Genomic DNA, 23,391 nt, shown 5'->3' with positions numbered 1-23,391 from the left:
GCTTACTCACTCTTCCAACTTCTTCCATCAGGCAGGGGATACAAAAGTCTGAGAACACGCACGTTCTTTTCTCGACAAATACATGGATAGGGTGGGGATAGAGGGATAAGGCACTAGGAAATGCTGAGGGTTTTGGTCAAGGGTGGTATCATGACCGGTACAGGCTTGGAGGGCCGAAGGGCCTGTTCCTGTGCTGTAATGTTCTTTGTTCTTAAACAGCTCTTTCCCCATTGTTACCAGACTCCGAGACAACGCTCTTATGGACTGAACTGACATTCTCTACTGAGTACTACTGCACTCCTGTATGTTTCACCCATGCCTGTATCTATGTATTTACATTATGTATTTGTGTTTGCCTTATGTATTTTTTCATGTATGCAATGATCTGTCTGAACTGTACGCAGAACAATACATTTCACTGTATCTTGGTACAACGTGTCAATAAACAAACAAAACAAAAATAAACAAAAAACCCCCAAAAAACATACCTCGCACCATGACATCAAGATACCACAAAGTCCAAGGGGAAGAAGATCAATGTCTCAGCCATAACGTGGCCTGACTGAGGAGAGGAATTCCAAGTGCATTCACAAGTAATCTGGAAAACCTCCATAATTGTGGATCAAAATGTGGGCTCACTAAAATCAGCTGCACTGGACTCTTTTGCCTAGACCATTGAGTTTGAGTATTATTGTCACCAGGACTAACTGGTAAAAGTGATGCTGAAACCTGTGACCTTAGAATCATAAAATAATAGAATGTAATGTGCAGATGGAGGCCATTCAGGCCATCGAGTCTGCACTAGCCCTTTGAAAGGGCACCCTAATTGAGCTAACACCTCCATCCTATCCCGTAACCCAGTAACCCCACCTAACCTATCCACCTGACCTGCACATCTTTGGACTGTGGGATGAAACCGGAGCACCTGGAGGAAACCCACGCAGACACGGGGAGAATGTAGACTCCGCACAGACAGTGACGCAAGCCCGTAATCGAACCTGGGATCCTGGAGCTGTGAGGTAACAGTGCTAACTACTGTGCTACCCATGCCATCTCCTGGAGTCAAAATGAGTAGACTTCACTGTCTTGCAGAACAACCTTAGGTCGCAAGTCACAAAGGCATTGTAGGAAGAGAGATACCAAGGGATCCAACAATATGATGACCATCATGATATGCAAAGTTGTTTTGAACGATCAAGGCCACATATAGAGCAAAATCAAATGGACAAAATGCCTATCACGCACAGAATGGAGTTTCTCTTCTTAAGTATGATAATGTCAACCACCAATGCTGGAAATACAATTTTGAACCTAGTAGTCTTGAGTACGTTCCAAGGGTGAACCATCATCGATGGGAGAACTGCAATAAGCAACCAATGGACGATAAGTAACAAAACCTGTGGCTCCGATGGTATTGGAGCTGAGTTCTGATTTCTTTAAAAAGAAAAAAAATTAGTGCACCCAATTCATTTTTTTTCCAATTAAGGGGCAATTTAGTGTGGCCAATCCACCTAACCTGCACATTTTTGGGTTGTGGGGGCAAAACCCACACAAGCACGGGGAGAATGTGCAAATTCCACATGGACAGTGACCCAGAGCCGGTCAAACCTGGGACCTTGGCGCCGTGAGGCTGCAGGGCTAACCCATTGCCCCACCGTGCTGCCTTGAGTTCCGATTTCTTATGGTATTGGAGCTGAGTTCCGATGGTATTTTAGCTGAGTTCCGATTTCCCATGGTATTTCCGCTGAGTTCCAATGGTATTGGAACCGAATTACGATTATACTGGAGCTGAGTTCCGATTGCCGATGGTGGGAGGGGTGGTACAGTGGTTCGCACTGCTGTCTCACAGCTCCAGGCTCCCGGGGTCAATTCCAACCTTAGGTGACTGTCTGTATGGAGTTTTCACTTTCTCCCAGTGTCTGTGTAGGTTTCCTCCGGGTGCTCCGGTTTCCTCCTACAGCCAAAGATGTGCAGATTAGGTGAATTGGTCATGCTAAATTACTCCTTAATGTCAAAAAGGTGGGGTTACTAGCTTATGGGGATAGGGTGGAGGTGTGGGCTTAAGTAAGGCGCTCTTTCCAAGAGCCGGTGAGACCCGATGGGCCGAATGGCGTCCTTCTGTGCTGTATGCTAATAGTGAAATGCTGACCTCGAGCCAACCCAGCAAATAAACCATCAATTAAAGGCCGAGAGTACTGTTCTTCACACAGCACAGGATTAATTGTGACTTTAAAATTGCCACAAATGCGTACCAAAACTATTTTTCTTCATCAGTGGTACTATCGGCGTGGCCCAATCACTTACATTAAAGGATTCGAGGACCCCGTCTTGACTAGCCTCTCTAATTCTGCCTCGACCTTATGCTCGATGGCGTATGGCACTGATCCAGCCTTTCAGTTTTCTTGGCTTTCATTCTGAAAGCTTGACTGAAGCTTGACTGTGATCTCTTTCATGATTCTTTGCTCTCCAATAAAGACTGGCATGTTTATTTAAAATCGTCTGTATACATGCTTCGGACTCCGACATGCAGGGTAGCATGGTGGTTAGCATAAATGCTTCACAGCTCCAGGGTCCCAGGTTCGATTCCCGGCTGGGTCACTGTCTGTGTGGAGTCTGCACGTCCTCCCCCTGTGTGCGTGGGTTTCCTCCGGGTGCTCCGGTTTCCTCCCACAGTCCAAAGATGTGCGGGTTAGGTGGATTGGCCATGCTAAATTGCCCGTAGTGTCCTAATAAATGTAAGGTTAGGGGGGGGGGGGGGTTGTTGGGTTACGGGTATAGGGTGGATATGTGGGTTTGAGTAGGGTGATCATGGCTCGGCACAACATTGAGGGCCGAAGGGCCTGTTCTGTGCTGTACTGTTCTATGTTCTATGAGATTCACCTTGGCCCAGGTCTTGATTCTCTCCAGCCAGGTTTGCCCCAATAGGGCTGGACAGCTATCTTTAACCATGTGCAAGGACAAGTCTGCCTGTGCTGCGCATTTACATCGATATAGCTCGGACCCAGTTCCCAGTATAGTTTTTTAGTACTATCTTTGAGGGTTTTAAGGTGTATTGTTGTAGTTTCTGGTACCAACAAAGCTCCTGATCCAGTGTTCACATCTATTTTCACCAGTTGTCTGGCCAGGAAAGTAGTGACCCAGTAACGATTTGATTCACCTACAATGGCCAGTATGTTCAACAACAGTTCATCATCTGACTATGACTCTGGTTCATTTTTGTGCCCTTTTTGTATCACATGGATCCTTTTTTCTCTATTTAGTTTCTATTTGATACACTTGGTTCTTGCTTTTTGTAGTTCTTCTTTTGATCTTCTTGTTTCCTTCCACAATATACACATTCAATGTGCCCCTTTTTTCTAAAATTCCTTAATTTTGCATCTTTCCACCAGCAGTCTGCTGCTTGTGTGCCTGGTTTTTGCACATCGGTTACAATTTCAAATATGACATTTTATGGATTCTAGCGCTCAAACTAATTGTTGCCTGCCTTAGCTGCTAATTCCATAGAGATCACAACATCGAAAGCCTTCTTTAGGTTTAAGTTGCTTTCTGTTAACAGCCTTTTTTGGATAGCTTTGCTTCTTAACCCACACACTAGTTGGTCTCTAATAGTGTTGTTCAAGACGTCTCCAAATTCACAGTATTTAGCTGGTTTCTTCAACGTAGCTACCAACAGTATGAATGATTCATCTTCTTGTTGGTTACATTGATGGAACCTGAACCTCTCAGCATTGACCAAAGATGTAGATGAGAATGAGATGACCTTGCAATATCGCCATAATCTGATCAGGTTTTCGAACTTGTTTTTGCAGGAAGTTGACTGTCTTCCCTGCAGCCCCCTTCCCCCAACCTTGTACATAGAACTTTTTTACATAGAATTTACAGTGCAGAAGGAGGTCATTCAGCCCATCGAGTCTGCACCGGCTCCCGGAAAGAGCACCCTACCCAAGGTTAACACCTCCACCCTATCCCCATAACCCAGCAACCCCATCCAACATTAAGGGCAATTTTGACACTAAGGGGAATTTATCATGGCCAATCCACCTAACCTGCACATCTTTGGACTGTGGGAGGAAACCGGAGCACCCGGAGGAAACCCACGCACACACGGGGAGAATGCGCAGACTCCGCACAGACAGTGACCCAAGCCGGGAATCGAACCTGGGACCCTGGAGCTGTGAAGCGATTGTGCTAACCACAATGCTACCGTGCTGCCCACTCAGGACTACAATATCTGTCGCAAATTTATTCACTTGCACAAACAAATTGAATATTTCAGTGTATAAGCTCCACTGCTCGGTGTTCTCATCATATGGTCCCATCGTGCCAAACGTGACTGCCATTTTTCCTATGGAAAGGATTTGTGCAAACAGTGTACCCCACACATTTTACCACTACTTTGCCTCTTTTTTTCTGAGCTCAGCCTGTTTCCTTCTGAGTTTTGGACTGCCTCCTCTCCCACCAGCTCTAAACTATTATTTGATTATTGTCACATGTATTAGTATACAGTAAAAAGTATTGTTTCTTGCATGTTGTACAAACAATGCATACCGTAGTGCACATACCAATGCGCAGTGCTCTTTGTAGTGTTCAGAACTCTACAGGCAGGGCGTGTAGCGAGCTTCTATTCAATGTTATTTCCTCCAAAACCTACATTTATGTTTCAGTTCCTTTGATGGCTCCTACCGGTATTTGACACCCCCTCCTTTGGTGTAGCGTAGATTTTAGCTTCTTAATCCTTTTCAGATTTCTGCGCATGGATTAACGATTTTTCTATATTTTGTTTTACTTCTCCAGTGTGGTTCTGACCTCCTCCTCACCAGTTTACTTTGTGGTATATTTAAAGGGTAGGCTTACAGACCATGGAGGTATAAACAAAGGGTTTACGCCACAGAATGTTAGGATAGACTGCCCGTTTGCCTGCACAAACAGCCAATGTGTCATCATTAGGTTACGTGATTGGACTCTTAAAATGACATTGTTCCAACTAGGAACAAACATGAATACACAGTGCAGAGAAATAAAGAAAAGGAAGCAAATTCTGCACTCGCCATCAAACTACCTCATGGGACATCCTTCCTCCTGAGTCCAACGGTCTTTGGGTCGAGAATCGGCCTGTTCATCACAGGAAGACCATGGCCGAAACTCTCAAATCTGAGTAGACGTCATCCTCAAATTGATAATCAGCTGCTGCCAATGGCTTGTTGACCTACCGACTGTACTGACTTGAATAGAAGATTCTCATCCTTTTTTACAAATCCCTCCAGAGCCTCAGTCCTGCCTATCATTATCTCTTGAGGTGTCTACACTCCCCGAATTCTGTCTTTTTTCACATCATTGACTTGCTTTGCCCCATCATTGGTAGCTATTGTAAGAGTCCTTTCTTTTTTTTAAAATCTTTTTATTGGCTTTTCTCATATTTATAAACAGTTGTTGTGTATATACATTACTTTTTACTTGCCCGAGCTAATTTACTTAAGAGAGGTTTGTTTTGTCCTTCATTTAACTAATTCTATGTACATTTTGTTGCCCTCTGGAACCGTCTATGATTACCCCCCTTCTTCTCCCCCCTCCGTCCTCCCTTGGCTTCAGCACTCTTCCTCTTCTCTTGTGGTTTCCCCACCTTCCTTCCCCCCTCCCTCCCCTGGGTTGCGCAGTCCTTTGGTTCCTCATCTTTTTTTCCTCTTTGCTGGCCTCGAACAGGTTTTGGAACAGGCCAACAAACTGCCCCCAAGTATCCAGGAAGCCTTCCTCTGCCCCAAGGAGGACGTACTTAATCTTCTCCAGGTAGAGAAATTCCGAGAGGTCAGCGAGCCAGTCTCAGCTTTGGGTGGTGCTGCCGATCGCCAGCCGAGCAGGAGTCTCCGGCGCATGATTAGGGAAGCGAAAACAAGTGCGTTGGCCCCCTTCCCCATGTGTAACTCTGGCTGCTCCAGTACTCCGAAGATTGCCACTGTTGGGCATGGCTTCACCCTCACCCCACAACCTTGGAAATTGCCTCGGAGAAGGCTGTCCAGAACCCAGCAAGCTTGGGGCAAGCCCAAAACATGTGAGTATGGTTGGCCAGGCCCCTCTGGCACCGTTCACATTTATCCTCAACCTCTGGGAAGAACCTGCTCATTCGGGCTTTGGTCAGGTGTGCTCTGTGCACCATTTTGAGCTGCACTAGGCTTAGCCTTGCGCAGGAGGAGGTGGAGTTCGCCTTGCTCAGTGCTTCGCTCCAGAGTCCCCATCCTACCTCTGTCCCCAGTACGTCCAGTGGTAGTATTGTCGGTTCGGTAGAGCCAGTCCCCTTCTGACTTTCTAATGATTCCCTTATCCCCCCTTTATTTTTGCTGTTATAATTTGATCAATGGATGTGTCATGTATCTTTAAGACAAGAAGCAGAGAGAACGATGAATTCAAGAAGTTAAAACTTAGTATGTGGTGCAAGACCCAGACTTTGTAACATTCAAGAGATGGTGTAGGACTGTTTGATTGGTTGGCTGGTGGCCAATGAATTGGTCAAAAGGCCAAATTCTGCTTGGTAATAGGTGGTGATTGGATCTTGATGAGTGGGACAATTTCCAGAGAGCTGAGAAGAGCGGAGTTGAGACCTAGACACACAGTGACAAGGCCTTTGCTCCCTCTTTTCTGTCTCTCCAGAAAGACTGAGTTTTTAAAAAACTTAGAGTACCCAATTCATTTTTTTCCAATTGAGGGGCAAATACCCACACAAGCACGGGGAGAATGTGCAAACTCCACACGGACAGTGACCCAGAGCCAGGATCGAACCTGGGACCTTGAAGCCGTGAGGCAGCAATGCTAACCAGTGCACCACCATGCTGCCCTGTGAGTTGATGTACTTCTGAACCTGAACTAATTAATCTACAGTGAAACCGTTATAAGCTGAAAACAGAGGCTGGATCGGAAAGCTTACTTTGAAAGAAGGTCTGTTTAAAGACAACAATCTGAAACAAAGACTCTTTTTCCTTTTACTTATTATTTTCACCCCTCTCTTCCCCTGTGTTTGTTCGTTTTGTGTTTGTGTGTGTGTGTATATATGTGTATATATATATATAGTCAGTGGAGGGTACTTTAAAGTGGGAGATTCGGAATTAGATGATAGTTAACCAGTTACATTTGCTGCATATTTCATTATAGTTCTTGTTGTTACTAAAACGCAAGTGTTTAAATTAAAATCCTGATGATTGTAATTATTGGGCAGCCAAGGGACAAAGGCTTCAGGTATATCTCTAAGAATGATTTGTTAATTCAATGATGTTGCGGCTCCAGGTCAAGGGGAGCTGGAATTGACTGCGCACTTGTTGCAGGGTGTCGTAACACTATGCTCTCAGCTACCAAAGCCCTAAGCTCTGGAATTCTCTCCCTACACCTCTTCTCAACTCTCTTGTCCTTTATGATGCTCTTTAAAATATAATGCTTTAAGCAATTTGTCATATATTTTAATATCTCCTTATGAGCCTTGGTTTCAACTTTGTCTGGTAAAGCTCCTGTTATGTACCTTGATAAGTTATACTAAGCTAAAGCTACAATATAAACGTAGTTAGCCATAAAATAGCTACAGTGCAGAAGGAGGCCCATGGAGTGTGCACTGATCCTGCGAAAGAGCACCTCACCTAGGCCCACTCCCTCATAACTGCACCAACCTGCACACCTTTGGACACTAAGGGGCAATTTAGCATGGCCAACCTACCTAACCTGCACATCTTTGGCCAATGGGAGGAAACCGGAGCACCCAGAGGAAATCCATGCAGACACAGGGAGAATGTGCAAATTCCACAGTGACCCAAGGCCAGAACCAAATCCAGGTCCTTGGTCCTGTGAGACAGTAGTACTAACCACTCTGCCACCATAACCATATTGATCTTGGGCAGATAAAATGTGCATATATATAAAATGCAGATATAATGAGTGCTATAAATGGCCTTCGAGTACATGTGTCAGGAAAGGGAAAAAAATGACAAAGGGTCATCTAGACTTGAAACTTTAGCTCTTTTCTCTCCCTACAGATGCTGCCAGACCTGCTGAGATTTTCCAGCATTTTCTCTTTCGGTTTCAGATTCCAGCATCCACAGTAATTTGCTTTTATCCTGGGTCTATGGCATTGTAGATAACAGATGAGGACTATATCAGCATGATCGAATGGTGGAACAAACTCAATGGGCCGAATTTTCCAATTCTACTCTTTCTTGTGAACTTATGACTCAAGGTCAAAGTCCAGGGCAGTACCAATAACACAGTCATTTAGATGATATTAAGCTCGCATTCCACAAGACCAAAGATTCTCAACCACCATTGCTTTTCCAAACACATTGATAAAAAGGACGGTGTTTCCATCGCACTATTCTTGAAGCTATAATGGTGACGAACGAAAATGCTGTTGGTGAAGTAGGCTAATCTGTTAGTGAAATGAAGATCAATGCCCCAGCAGTAATAACAACAGTTGCTCACCACCATGTCTTCACAACAGGCTGTGGATCCATCCTTTCTGCTCATCCCCAGAAACACATCCTCTGTCCCAACATGCTGTTTGAACAAAATCTCATACCTAAAAACAACAGGAACCGGTAACTCATATAAACACCGACTTATAGTGCAAGAAGCCTCAAATTATACATTCAAACAACTGCCCAAATGAAGACAATTTTGATAATCAAGAGATGAGATCAACATATAAAGAGGAAGGTTTAAAAAAAAAGTCTCACGCAAAGAATTAGCAGACACATGGAATACTTTGTCACAAGGGCTAAATTCAAGATAGTATTCAAACACTGAGTGAATGACAGTCAGAAATTCAACGCAGGGATTATAATGTGGTGGCTATTACTGGGAAATGGCTGCAAAGTAGTCAGGAATGGAATTAGATGTAGCAGATTCTAAGGAAGCAGGACACGTGATTGGAAGAGAGAAGTAGACTCGCTGATTAAGGATTAAATTACCTGTTGGGGCTAAGGGCATGATTCTCTTGCAGCCTTGTGCTCAAGCGAGAGCACAACACGGCCGGAGAACCCTGGGAGAGCCCTCCAGCGGGCCCCCCGGCAGCCACCGCACCTTGCGGGATTTACCCAAGTCCCGCAAGTCTTCGTAGTTGGAACTCCGCCCAAAAGGCACGAGGCCAAACGGCGCTCCCGGAAGTAGGTCTTAAATCTACTGAAGACCTACCTGCCCAACATCCATTGGCCTCCATCGATTCTCCGGCCTCCCCTGAGAGGCTGCGGCCGGGCGTCGTTGAGCACTGCTCCATACAAATGTCAGGGGAAATACAGGGTGGACTCCTGCCCCTCCCAGAATGTGGGCACCATGGGACTGTCACCCTGGCATGCTAAGGTGCCCAGGTGGCAGTGCCAAGCTGGCAGGAGTCCTGCCCTGGTGCCAGTGCAAGGGTGTCCAGGTGGCAATGCCAAAGGTCACGGCCCAAGGGGGGGGCCCTGCCCATGAAAGGAGGGTGGAGGGGGGTTTGAAGGGTGTGGGAATGCTGCGCAAGTAAATAGGGACCTCGGGAGGTTGGGGGGGGGGGGGGGGGGGATGGGTGGGGTGCTGTAAAGGGGCTTGGGGGAGGGCGGCCTGAAGAGAGCATCCCCCAGGGACCCCATAGCGGGGTGTCCTCACTTCTGGGGGAGTGGGGTAGTGCCCATGAGTGTGGCGGGTGACACTGCCCTTGGGTGGGGGATGAGAGGGACCCAGAAGTTCACTCAGAGATCGGGGTGACCTTTCAAAATGGCAATCTGATCTCTGAGTTCAGCTCCCCAGTGCAAAAACAAATTCAAAGTGAGAAACTCACCAGGGACCAAAAAAGTGACTAAGTGTCATTGAATATCGGTGGGGAACTCTCCGGCAAAGCCGGCAGGAATCCTCTGAAAAACCCGCCACAAATCAACTTAGAAATTCGTTTGGAGAATCGCGCCCTAAGGGTACATGAACATTTATCGAGTAGAAATCAATGGATGATTCAGAGTTCAGTCCTGTGTTTGAAAGAAAGAAACTTGAAACGGTTACTTCAGATTCTAGGATAAAAGCGAATTACTGCAGATGCTGGAATCTGAAACAAAAACAGAAAATTGCATCTGTGGAGAGAGAGAACGGAGCTAACGTTATGAGTCTGGATGACTCTTGTCAAAGCTGTCATGTGAATTAAAAGAATACATCTGCATTGATTCTAGAGGTGAGGATAATAAGACTACACTCTCCAGAGTTTTTTTTAACAGAGTTCTAACTCCAATGAGCATGCTGCTGCATGAATTGAGGCTCAAGGAAAGATCAGTTGCAATATTGCTAATAAATTTGAATCCTAAACGAGAATTTTGTCATGGAATAGGACTGGTAGTTAGGAAGCTGTTTTCTTTGATGATAGATACTGAAATTAAAACATGTAGATTTCAAGAAAATAGAGTGTTTATTTTATAATATTGAGCCTGTCATATCTAATCCTGCCTTTTCAGTTCTGAAGAAAACAGTTTCGAATTAGACTTTCAGATTCTCTGATTTACAAGGCCAGCCTCTTGACAAGATTTGTATTTATATTCCTGGTCTATTTTTAGACGTGGACAGCTTTATGTACCTTTTCCCAGAGTGAGAAGTTTTGATTTGTAGTTCACAGCTAGTTTAGAAAATTAAGGGATAGTTTGATCAAAGTTTCAAAGATATGGGGCGGGTTTCTCTGTTGGCTGATGCCAAAATCAGGAAAGGCGGTTGCGGAGGGGAGACTGAGTCTTGACCAAAATCATGGCGGCACCGGGTTCGCACCAAATTGCAATTCTCCGGCGCCTTGAAAGCAGCATCAATGCTTTCCATTCTGCGCGTATAGTAAACGACGTTTGCATATGATTAGCGGGACTGAACTGAGGCCCCTATACTTCAGGGGCCTCAGCGATCATCTACCAGGAGGAATTGCCAATGGCAAGGTTCCCTGTGCTTTTAAAAATCGGGAAACAGACGCCGTGGCTGATGAGGGAGAGAAATGAGGGAGGACATGCAGAGACGTGACCGTTGCCTGCTGGTCCTGACACTGGCCAGGCTGGCCGTGGCAGGGGGGAGAGAAATGGGTGGTGACCACGGGACGGGCCGAGGGCCGGGGTGACCCCCCTACAGGTTTGGGGTGTCCAGGTACGGACCGCTATTGCCGTTCCCTGCAAGGCAGCCATCTTGCTGCGCACACACCTTGGCCCGTGGTTTTGCAGTGACACTCACCGTATGAGAGTCCCCCCCACTCCCCCACTCCATGCCATACCACCCACACCTAACTGCCTGCCTTCCGCTGGCAGGGCATCATGCAGCTCCCCAGGGCAACGGCCAAAGTAGCCCCTACAGGGTTCACCGGAAGGAAGCTCTGATCGTCTCCAGGGTCGCTGACTAGGAGGACTGTCCAGGGGTATGGACATCGCATTCCACCCCCATATCCCCTGCCCTATCCCCTTCCTGCACCACCCCCTCCCTTTGCAACCCCCTCTGTGATTCCTGCCTGCCTCACTACGGGGTGCGGGTCCTGGGTTGGCAGTAACAGCGGGTCTGGCCCATGGGATAGACGATGATGACAAGCCACTCTGGGATGAGCTCTGGTGCTCCGCATCAAAGAACTAAAGAACAATGCAAAGTACAGCACAGGAACAGGCCCTTCGGACCTCCAAGCCTGGGCTGATCATGCTGCCCGTCTAAGCTAAAACCTTCTACACTTCCGGGGTCCGTAGCCCTCTATACCCATCCTATTCATGTATTTGTCAAGATACCCTTAAACGTCACTATCGTACCCGCTTCCACCTCCTCCGGCAGCTAATTTGCCTCTACACTTTGCCACTTGAAACTTAAACCTATGTCCCCCAGTAATTGACTCTTACACCCTGGGAAAAAGCTTCTGTCTATCGCTTTATCCATGCCCCTCATAATTTTGTCGACTTCTATCAGGTTGCCCCTCAACCTCTGTCGTTCCAGGCAATGTCTAACTCCTGCCCATGGTAGCCATCCACCTGGGTGATTCCTGCATGCGAGATCACACAGTCCCACTGAATCCTTGGGGTGGCGGAGGTGGAGGCGGTGGGGGGAGGGGGGTAGGGTGGGACACTGAAGTGGTGAACGCTGGTTAAACTTCGGTCCCTGGGCCAAGCCCACCAACAATGTCTGCCAATTCCTCCCCCCTCTGCGGCCTGCCCAGACCAGACTATCCCTCACGTCCTTCTGACAGAGCACCGAGGCAAGTTGTAATGTTGTCCATCCCAGTGTTTAATGTGAAAATGCTCTACTGTGCCTTGCACTTGTACCAACTTAATTGATATCTACCTTTCTGGCCTTAAGGGCCCTTATGCTACGCATAGGTAGATCCCCAGGCTGTTTGTCAGGAGTGGAGGCGGCCTGCTCGATTCCCACCCTGTGACCTGTGTCCCCTTTGGCAGCCACCTTCTGGGGTGACCGGGCCTGGATGGGTCTGGCTGCTGCTCAGGTGGCCTAGGTGGCTGGATGCTGCCCCAATTTGCCTGCTACCCTTCTGATGCTCCAGGGACAGGGGTTGGGAGGGGGAGTCCAAGGCGCTGCGGTATTGCGGCAGCTCCCCTGCGGGAGTCATCGGCACAGGCCCTATCACTCCATGAGCAGGGGTGTGAGTGGCGTTAACGCCTGAGGCTCCCCCACAATCAGCCTTCATCAGTCTTGCATCGACCAGGGTTTGCATGCTCATGACCATGGCGCACAGGGAATGGCCCAACTCCGTCTGGGACTGCTGTACATCACCCAGTTGCTGTGCCATCTCTCTCTGGGACTGGACCATCTTGCTCTGTGTCTGGGCAAGCCGTCGTCGTTCTCAACCATGGCACGCTGTGACTTGGCCATGTTCTGGAGCGCCGCTGCAATGTCCAAGTGGCCCTGGTACACGGCAACCCTGTCCTGGGCCTTGACTACTGTCTGCACAGATTTCCCCAGACCTTGAACATCTGTTGACCCATGGCCAAAACTTTGACCCCAAGGCTGACGCCAACCGTGTGGTTTTGGCCTGGGTTGCATGCATGGTCGGCACCACCTCCTGCTCCTGCATGCGGTTGTACTCCTCCAATTGCACCTGCAGGTGCTGGAAGTTTGCCGACAACTCCTCTTGTAGTCTCTGGCTCTGCGACTGCATCTCCACAATCGATTGGACCGTCCGTACCAGAAGCCCGAAACATATCTGGACGGCAGCTAATCCCTGGGATTGGCTCGGCCTGCGACCGTTCGTCTCCTTGGGGGTTCCTACCTCCTGTTCTACCGTAGCATGTGTGTGGTGGGCACCAGATAGTGGCGCAGGAGCCTCTTCACTAAAGTGCCCAAGGTGAGTGTCTCTGAAATGGTGGAGGGTGTTGGAGACAGCTGTGAGGTTGGTGTTAGTGTCTTGCCCGGACTTAGGGCGGAATTCTCCCCTACCCGGTGGGGCTGGCCGTACTGGCGGCGAGGAGTGGGTGAACCACTCCAGCGTCAGGCTGCCTGGAAGGTGTGGAATCCTCCGCACCTTCAGGGGCTAGGCCGGCGGCGGCGGGGTTGGTGCCGCGCCAGCCGGCGCCGATGGGCCTTCACCGGCCGGCACAAGTTGGCACAGGCGTGGGAGCGTCAGCGTGTGCTGGCGTCATCCCAGCGCATGCGCAGAGGGGTTACACCGGCCGGCAGGGAGGGAAAGACTGCCCCCATGGCACAGGCCCGCCTGCGGTTGGTGGTACCCGATCGAGGGCCAGGCCACCGTGGCCCCCCCCCCCCCCCCCCCGGGGGCCAGATCCCCCCATGCACCCCCAAGGACTCCGCAGGCCATCCGCAGAGCAATACCTGGTGTATTTTACGCCGTCAGGGACAACATTTGCTATCCTCCAGTCTTCCGGCACTATTCCAGTCGACAAAGACGACATAAAGATCAAGGACAAAGGCTCTGCAATCGCCTCCCTGGTTTCCCAGAGAATTCTAGGATAAATCCCATCTGGCCCAGGGGACTTATCTATTTTTACACTTTCCAAAATTGCTAACACCTCCTCCTTGTGAACCTCAATCCCATCTAGCCTGGTCGACGTTACCTGAGTATTCTCCTCGACAACATTGTCTTTCTCCAGTGTAAACACTGACGAAAAATATCCATTTAACGCTTCCCCTATCTCCTCTGATTACACACACAGCTTTCCACTACTATCCTTGATTGGCCCTAATCTTACTCGAGTCATTCTTTTGTTCCTGATATACCTATAGAAAGCCTTAGGGTTTTCCTTGATCCTACCTGCCAAAGACTTTTCGTGTCCTCTCCTCGCTCTTCTTAACTCTCCCTTTAGGTCCTTCCTAGCTAACTTGTAACTCTCACGCGACCCAACTGAACCATCACGTCTCATCCTAACATAAGCCTTCTTCTTCCTCTTGACAAGTGCTTCAACTTCCTTAGTAAACCACAGTTCCCTTGCTCGACAACTTCCTCCCTGCCTGACAGGTACATACTTATCAAGGACACACAATAGCTGTTCCTTGAAAAAGCTCCACATTTCGATTGTACCCATCCCCTGCAGTTTCCTTCCCCATCCTATACATCCTAAATCTTGCCGAAAAGCATCATAATTGCCTTTCCCCGAGCTATAATTCTTGCCTTGCGGTTTATACCTATCCTTGCCCATCGCTAAAGTAAATATAACCGAATTGTGATCACTATCACCAAAGTGCTCACCTATATCTAAATCTAACACCTGGCCGGGTTCATTACCCAGTACCAAATCCAATGTGGCATCGCCCCTTGTTGGCCTGCCTACATACTGTGTCAGAAAACCCTCCTGCACACACTGCACAAAAACTGACCTATCTATAGTACTCGAACTATAGTATTTCCAGTCAATATTTGGAAAGTTAAAGTCCCCCATAACAACTACCCTGTTACTCTCGCTCCTGTCAAGAATCATCTTTGCAATCCTTTCCTCTACATCTCTGGAACTATTCGGAGGTCTATAGACAACTCCCAACAGGGTGACCTCTCCTCTCCTGTTCCTAACCTCGGCCCATACTACCTCAGTAGACGAGTCCTCAAACGTCCTTTCTGCCGCCGTAATACTTTCCTTGATTAACAATGCCACACCCTCCCCTTTTACCATTTTCTCTGTTCTTACAGAAACATCTAAATCCTGGAACCTGCAACAACCATTCCTGTCCCTGCTCTACCCATGTCTCCGAAATCGCCACAACATCGAGATCCCAGGTACCAACGCATGCTGCAAGCTCACCCACCTTATTCCGGATGCTCCTGGCGTTGAAGTAGACACACTTCAAACCAGCATCTTGCTTGCCGGTGCCCTCTTTCGAACTTTTAACCCTATCCCTGACCTCACTACTCTCAACATCCTGTACACTGGGACTACAATTTAGGTTCCCATCCTCCTGCTGAATTAGTTTAAGCCTTGGCGGTTTGTGTGGCCTTCTCCTGGGGTGGGTCAGGGGAAGGAGAAAGCATACACTGTTAGACACTCTGATGCATGCACCCCAGGGGTGGGTAGCTGGCAGCTTCAGTGGCCAGGGCCCCAGGTCACAGCGGCCGGTCTGGGTGCTGGCATGTGTACAAGACAGGGACTTGGCCGCCTTCTGGGTTGGGGGTTTACGGGTGTGTGGGATGTGAATTGATGCTCGGGCCACACTTTTAAAAAATGAATTTAGAGTACCCAATTCATTTTTTCCCCCAATAAAGGGGCAATTTAGTGTGGCCAATCCACCTCCCCTGCACATCTTTCGCTTATGAAAGTGAGATCCAGGCAGATACAGGGGAATGTGCAAACTTCACACAGACAGTGGCCTTGGGCCGGGATCGAAACCGGGTCCTCAGCGCTGCGAGGCAGCTGTGCTAAGCACTGCGCCACTGTGCCGCCCTAATGCTAGGAGCATACTCATCCTGGCCGCTCTGAGGAAGTCATGCAGTTTCTTTTGGCACTGCTGGCCGGTCGGCGCACCGCTGCCAACGGGCACTGATGACATCTGTCACCTGCGCCAAGGCTCTGCTAACAGCTGGTAGCCTCCTTCCCACCCCGGGGTACAGGGTCATCCGTTTCTTCTCTATGGTGTCCAGCAAGATCTCCAATTCGGTATTATTGTTCGTCTTGCTGCCATCTTGTTAGCTGAGATGGTGTGTGAGTAGTGAAATTCCCGTACCAGCCTCCCCGGACAGGCGCCTGAATGTGGCGACTAGGGGATTTTCACAGTAACTTCATTGAAGCCTACTCGTGACAATAAGCGATTTTCATTTTTTCATTTTTCAAGTTAGTATATGCAGCTGCAGCTTGTCAGCCTCCTGAGTGTCAATCCTGAACCCAGCGAATCCCGCACCGTTTCTCATTAGATTGGATTGTGTTCCATGCAGCAATGGTGCTAGCCACTTAATGGTCGGTGAATTGGTCCAGGTGTGATGCCAGTTTTGCTGCCGTAGAACTCCACTAATCCTGTCCCGGGGTCAACACTTAGTCTCAGGAATGGAGAATCTGGCCCATGAAGTTAAGCTGACAGAGCAGCGACTTCCAAAGGTTAGAGAATCTTGGACTAGAGGACATAACCCAAAGATTACCGGCAGGTTTTTCATTCTCACCCGTCGGGTTGTGAGGCGGTGGGTGGAGTTCCGAATTGGAAGGCCCCTTCAGTGTGAGGCACCCTCGCTTCACGGACCGGAGCCCCCCATTTCTCCCTCTCCTCCCCGGCTTACCTTCCAACAGTGAGATCATCTCAATCACAACCCCCAGGACATCCGCTACCTTCCCCTCCCTGGGTTCTATGGTACTCATCAGCACAGCGGTTCCTGGGACTTTGTCTCAGGCATGGCATTGCAGCCCATCTTCTGGCCACTACAATGCTATTGCTGGATGGGCTGGAGAGCTGTCTACCAATCTCATTGGCCAACAGCTCTCCAAGGTGGAACTTGCATCCAAGTGAGGATTGAAGTCCTGCCTGCTGCCAGTCAATGCTCATTTGAGCATGAAATGGCAGCAGGCCTGTCGATGTCAGCGAGGTGCAATTTCCTCAAGCATCAATTGGCTCAATGGTCGACTCCTTCTCCTAAATTTCTACATACAGGCAAAATAACTGAAAGGATGACATAAAATCTATAAGAATAGTCGTTTGGTAGTAAAAAGCTTGACTTACTGAAAAGAGAGAAATTACCGAAGCTTTTCATCTCACACTGCAGGGCATAACGGGCGAAATTCTCCGCCCCCCACGACGGGTGGGAGAATAGCGGGAGGGCCTTCCCGACATTTTTGCCGCCCTCCCGCTATTCCCCCCCCCCCCCCCCCCCCCCTCCGCCGAAGTCCCGACCCGAATCGCTGCCGCCGTTTTTTTACGGCCGGTAGCGATTCTCAGCTGTTAGATGGGCCGAAGTCCCAGCCCTTTCCGCCGTTTTTACGAACGGCAAACACACCTGGTCTTGCCGTTCGTAAAACCGGCGTCACAAACTCGCTATTAATAACCATGGCACCGATTGGCACGGCCATACCACGGCCGTGCCAAGGGTGCCATGGGCCCGCGATCGGTGGGCACCGATCGCGGGCAGCGGGCCCGATGCCCGCGCACTACTTGTCCTTCCGCCGCCCCGCAGTATCCATTCGCGGGGCGGCTGAGGGGCAACCCGGCCCGCGCATGCGCGGGTTTCGCGCAAAAACGCGATGACGTCACCCGCGCATGCGCGGGTTGGAGTCTTCCAAACTGCGCATGCGCGGCTGACGTCATATGACGCGTCAGCCGGCGCTAACTCCGGCAAGCGGGCTTAACGATTTTCGTTAAGCCCGTCTTGCCGGAGCCTATGGCGTCGGGCTGCTAGCCCCGACCGGGGACCAGAATCGGTCCCCCGTCGGGAAGGGGCGCGCTGCCGTAAAACCCGCCTGGGTTTTACGGCAGCTTTACGATTTCTCCCGTTTTGGGAGAATCGCGCCCAACATATCTATAGGAGGAGAGCAGGGAATATAGGAAAGCATGTTGGGAATCTGTGGGACTATTTTAAGAAGAGACAAGAGCAAAGATTTTGGGATACAGATGTGGAAATGGTGATCCATTTCAAGAACATTAGTTATTGGAGACAAATGAATGTGATAGGAATGTTTTGACTGCGGGTGTTGATATTGACAGGGTATTGTGTGAGATATGAAACAAATTATATTGTCTTTAGTACATAGATATCCACAGCTTAACACCTTAATTACTTACTCAGGCTGTTGCCTTGGATCCCAGACATCATCAAACTCTGACCCCTCTGGCACATCTTCCTCTGCCCAAATTTGCTTGGTGTCTGGAGGGTTCTCAGGATTAGAATCTGATTCAGAAGAGTGTGAAGACAATTAGTTATTACATCTTTTTCTTTCCTCCATTTTAAAGCTGGAATTGGTAGTCTTACAATCCAATGCATGTCATCTTCTGCATCTTTTAAACATACTCCACTGAAGTTGTTGACTTTGAGCCTGGTCAGCAGCCTATCATTTCCAACCCAAATGATGGTTATTCTTCCATCAGTCTTGAATGCTAGCAATGTAACACAGGCAGCACATTCTGTCCTCACTTGATATCTATACTTGCATTTTCTAGTAAGGTGACTTAGTCAGTGGTTGCCCCTCCCTCATTTAGGATCTCTTTCAGCTGCTTTGATTTGGATCAAATATTGATTGAGAACAGACTAGGGACCACCCCCTAGTCTGCAACCCAGATCTATGCAACCCAGGTGCTCTGATGGGTGTACAGCTTACATGGACTATGTAAATGTAGATGTTTGTTGACAGGGTATTATTGTTGGAGAATGGAGCACATGTCCTGCAAGGCCAAGGACAGCAGAGTGCTCCTATCAATATTGTTCCAATCCTGTCAGACTCTATGCTGTATTTCTGCAAACATTCCACATGAGTAAACCCAGGTTTGCGATGCTTCATTTGACAAGGAGACCAGAAATGCTTGTTTCTAATTTTGGCCTGAGAGTTTAGTATGCTCATAGATCCCAACTCTCCTTCAGTAACTTAACTGACTGAGCTGCAAGTTGAGCGAGGTAGTGGTAATATTCCACCAACCTTTTTGTCGTCCGCAAACGTACAAATCAGACCTGTTACATATTCCTCCAAATCGTTTATCTACACCACGGACAGCAGAGGTCCCAGCACTGATCCCTGTGGAACACCACTAGTCACAGCCCTCCATTCAGAAAATAACCCTTCCACTACTGCCCTCTGTGTGAGGGCACTCTCAATATGACTCAGTCTAGCTACACACCTTTTCCCAGACTCATCATCCACCAAGTCCTTCTCTTTGGTGAATATTGATTCAAAGTACTTATTCAGTACCTCACCCATTTCGTCTGGTTCCACGGATAGATTCTCTCCCCTGTTCTTGAGTGGGAAAACCCTCTCCCTGGCTACCCTCTTGCTCTTTATATACATGTAAAAAGCCTTGGAATTTTCCTTAATTCTGTTTGCCAATGACTTTTCGTGACTGCTTTTATTTCTCCTGACTCCTTGCTTAAGTTCTTTTATACTTTCCTTATATTCCTCACAGGCTTTGTCTTTTCCCAACCTTCTAGCCCTTACTAATGCTTCCTTTTTTGTTTGGACTAGGCTCACAATGTCCCTCATTACCTAAGGTTTCCGAAACTTGCCATACTTAGCCTTCTTCCGCAAGGAACATACTGGTCCTCAATTCCTATCAACTAACAGCTAAAATCCTCCCACATGCCAGATGTTGATTTACCCTCAAACATCCACTCCCAATCTAGATTCATCAGTTCTTGCCAATTATAGTTACAATCATATTTACTCAAATTTAGCACCTTCACCCGAGGACTACTTTTATCTTTATCCAACAATACCTTAAAACTTACTGAATTACGGCCACAGTTCTGGAAATGAGCCCCCTACTGAAACTTCGACTACCTGCCCAGACTCATTCCCGAATACCAGGTCCAGTGCGGCCCCTTCCATAGTTGGTCTATCAAAAAATTGTTTCAAGAAGCACTCCTTACAAACTCTGCTCCATCCAAGCCCCTAGCACTAAGTGAGTCCAAGTCAATATAGGGTGTAGAAGTCAGGTATTTTAAATACACTTAATATAGGTAAGAAGACTGTTTAAGACAGAAATATCAATTCCCAGTTTTAAAATGAAAGAACCATACAATTTCCAAACTCAGTCATGAGTTTGCAAAACACAGAAGTTTGATAAAAACATCACATTTTCCAAGGGCAAGGGCGGAATCCATAGCAACGAGGGATAAGGATGAAGCATTGTTCGGTTCTCACGCCGCTCGAGATTAGGTTGAATCATATCCCATAAATTATACAAGCTAAAAAAAATCTTGAACTATATTGCCTTGTTTTTAATAAATGGACAGTTAAAACATCGACTCAAATATAATATATATATGTATATATTTGATTCCAACATTCTCAGTGAAACAATCTTATAAAAGACAGTTTGAGTTGTATGTTCTGAAATATGCCTAGCCTAGCAATATGAGATAACATGAGGTCTCCATGGTGGCAATAGGTAGGTCAGCATTAGACCAGTTTTTGCTGGTTTTGATAAAGCACAATATCCCATGAGAAACATACCAATAAGCAACAATTAGAAGTGGCGTTACATTGTCATGATGGACGGCTTTTTATCAAATCAAATGTGTTTTGAATATAGCTTAAACCAATTAGGATTATATTGGGGTGTGATCGGATCGCTTAATACAGATATCAAAGAGTATATCCATGGATGATTTGACCACCATTTGAAGTGAAGTGTAGTGAGGCGTGAAGAGACTAGAAGTGAGGCGTGAGGCGTGAAGAGACTAGAGGCAGAAGATTAGAGGCAAGAAGACAGACAAGTCAGAAAGGCAAGAAGACAGACAAGTCAGAGAGACAAAGAGAACAAGACCGAAAGAGAGAGAGAGAGAGAGAATTAGAAAAGAGTTCTGTATTCCTATTTCATTTTCATACTTTGACTTCAGCCTCTGACTTTTAAAGTTGTGTTCAGGCTATTGTCTCAGAAGATAATTCCTGTGATTCTTTGAAGAAAATCAAATTGTCTACAAACTACCTTTTAAATCATTTTCAAGTTGTAACCAATGAACTTTGAATAAAACAATTCTTATTTGCACCTGACAAGTTTTTAACTTGAATTTCTACTGAGTTTCAGCAATGTCTCAACAACAACCGGCAACCGTAAATTAAACAAAACTGGAATCAGATCATAAGATACTTCACAATTGGCGAGCCAGCCAGGAGGGGAGGAGTTCTGATTCGACCTTCGGAGAGGTTCGGAAAACTTTGTGAGAAATCCTCTTTTTCTCCACAGTTGGCCAAAATCATGTGCTACTCCAAAACCATATCTGGAGTCAGTATAGATGTTAGCAGTTTTATCTCTTGCCACATGACATGCTTCTGTAAGTGCCTTTAATTCGGCCTGCTGAGCTGATGTAGCTGGGGGCAAACTTCCTTCAGCTAATACTTCGTATGGGCTTGTGACTGCCCACCCAGCTTTCCTGATACCCTTGTCAATAAAAGAGGAACCATCTGTGAATAGGATTAAATCTGGGTTCTGTAGTGGCTCTTCTTCTACTAAGCGTACTTCTTCCATTTCCTCTATTATTTTCACACAGTCATGCCCTTCTCTCTCTCCCTTGATGTAGCTGGGGGCAAACTTCCTTCAGCTAATACTTCGTATGGGCTTGTGACTGCCCACCCAGCTTTCCTGATACCCTTGTCAATAAAAGAGGAACCATCTGTGAATAGGATTAAATCTGGGTTCTGTAGTGGTGATACCCTTGTCAATAAAAGAGGAACCATCTGTGAATAGGATTAAATCTGGGTTCTGTAGTGGCTCTTCTTCTACTAAGCGTACTTCTTCCATTTCCTCTATTATTTTCACACAGTCATGCCCTTCTCTCTCTCCCTCCCCCTGTTCCTCGGGAAGCGGGAGCAAGGACGATGGGTTTACAGGACTGGCTTTGTGAAAATATAGGTTGGGAGCTTCCAAAACTGCTGTCCATCTAGTCCATCTAGCTGATGTAACTTGTGACACTCTGTTCATGGATAGTAGAGAATGGACTGAATGTGGACATTTAATGATTAACTTTTGGTCTAGAACAAGTCCAGATGTAATCATTACAGCTCGACATGTAGCTTCCATGGCTCGTAAGCAACTGCCAAATGCTAGTGCCACATTGTCAAGTTTAAGGGAATAGTACCCAACTGGTCTTAACTGATCACCATTAAAATTGCGGCAAACATTTTACTTGTACGCGCGCTTCACGTGCGATGCGTGAATCCAACTTTTCTTTCCTTTTAACTTAACAGCGGATTGGGTGGTGAGAAGGATTACGAAAGGAAGTTTGCCCCCAGCTACATCAGCTCAGCAGGCCGAATTAAAGGCACTTACAGAAGCATGTCATGTGGCAAGAGATAAAACTGCTAACATCTATACTGACTCCAGATATGGTTTTGGAGTAGCACATGATTTTGGCCAACTGTGGAGAAAAAGAGGATTTCTCACAACAGCAGGTACACCTATCCGAAATGGAAAGGAAGTACATGATCTTCTAGAAGCTATGACCTTGCCCAAAGAAGTATCAGTTCTAAAATGTAAAGCCCATACTCATGAGGACACTATGGAAGCAAGAGGAAATGCTCTTGCAGACCACGCAGCAAGGGAAGCTGCCTCCCTTTGTGCCTCTCATTGGCATCAGGAATCCAGTCACATTTACAAATTGGGAGTAACCACCTTATTACATGATTTACGTGAAATGCAGAGTGATTGTACAAAGGAAGAAAAATGGAAATGGTTAGAATCAGGTATTCAACTGTATGATGATGAAATTTGGAGAGAAGTTCAAACTTGTAAACCAGCCGCACCGCAATCACTAATGCCCTTCTTAGCTCAACAAATTCATTCATGGGGACACATATCACCTCAACAAATGATGGATCGATTCCACAGAAGTTGGTGTGGTAAAGGATTCAAAAAACATGCACAATTGGTAGCAAACCGATGTGTAACCTGTCAAAAGAATAACTTGGGTCCTATAACATCAATGCCTCAATTAAGAGCTCCTGCTCCTGCAGGTCCATTCCAGGACTTACAAGTAGATTACATCACTCTTCCTAAATGTCAACAGTACAATGACGTCCTTGTAATAGTGGATAAATTCTCCAGATGGGTGGAAGCTGCTCCAGCTAGAAGAGGGACAGCTGCCCATACAGCCAAAGTGCTATGCAAAGATTTTATTCCCAGATGGGGAGTACCAGCTAGCATTGACTCAGACAATGGAACCCACTTTACAGGAGCTGTTTGTAGGGAAGTCTGTAAACTACTAAACATTAACTGGAATTTACACTGTCCTTATCATCCACAATCATCAGGACAAGTGGAACGTATGAATCGAACTTTGAAAGAAAGACTGTCTAAATACAGCCAGGAAGGCATGAATTG

At 47.2% G+C, this 23,391-nt stretch overlaps 1 protein-coding gene across 1 annotated transcript in view; it reads right to left on the bottom strand.

The window, feature by feature from the left end:
* The window catches only part of dnaaf6 (dynein axonemal assembly factor 6), a 94,351-nt gene that overhangs the window by 15,766 nt on the left and 55,194 nt on the right, over positions 1-23,391 (bottom strand). The window contains exons 4-5 of the mRNA XM_038774585.1: positions 18,148-18,253; positions 8,452-8,548 (exon numbers count right to left, since the gene is read on the bottom strand). Coding sequence (XP_038630513.1) covers positions 8,452-8,548; positions 18,148-18,253 — 203 coding nt within the window. The remainder of the gene's footprint in view (positions 1-8,451; positions 8,549-18,147; positions 18,254-23,391) is intronic.

Source organism: Scyliorhinus canicula, chromosome 17 (genome assembly GCF_902713615.1).
Source record: "Scyliorhinus canicula chromosome 17, sScyCan1.1, whole genome shotgun sequence".
NCBI classification, from domain to species: domain Eukaryota; kingdom Metazoa; phylum Chordata; class Chondrichthyes; order Carcharhiniformes; family Scyliorhinidae; genus Scyliorhinus; species Scyliorhinus canicula.
The sequence above is the reverse complement of the archived record's forward strand: the minus strand, read 5'-3'. Positions and strand labels throughout refer to the sequence as shown.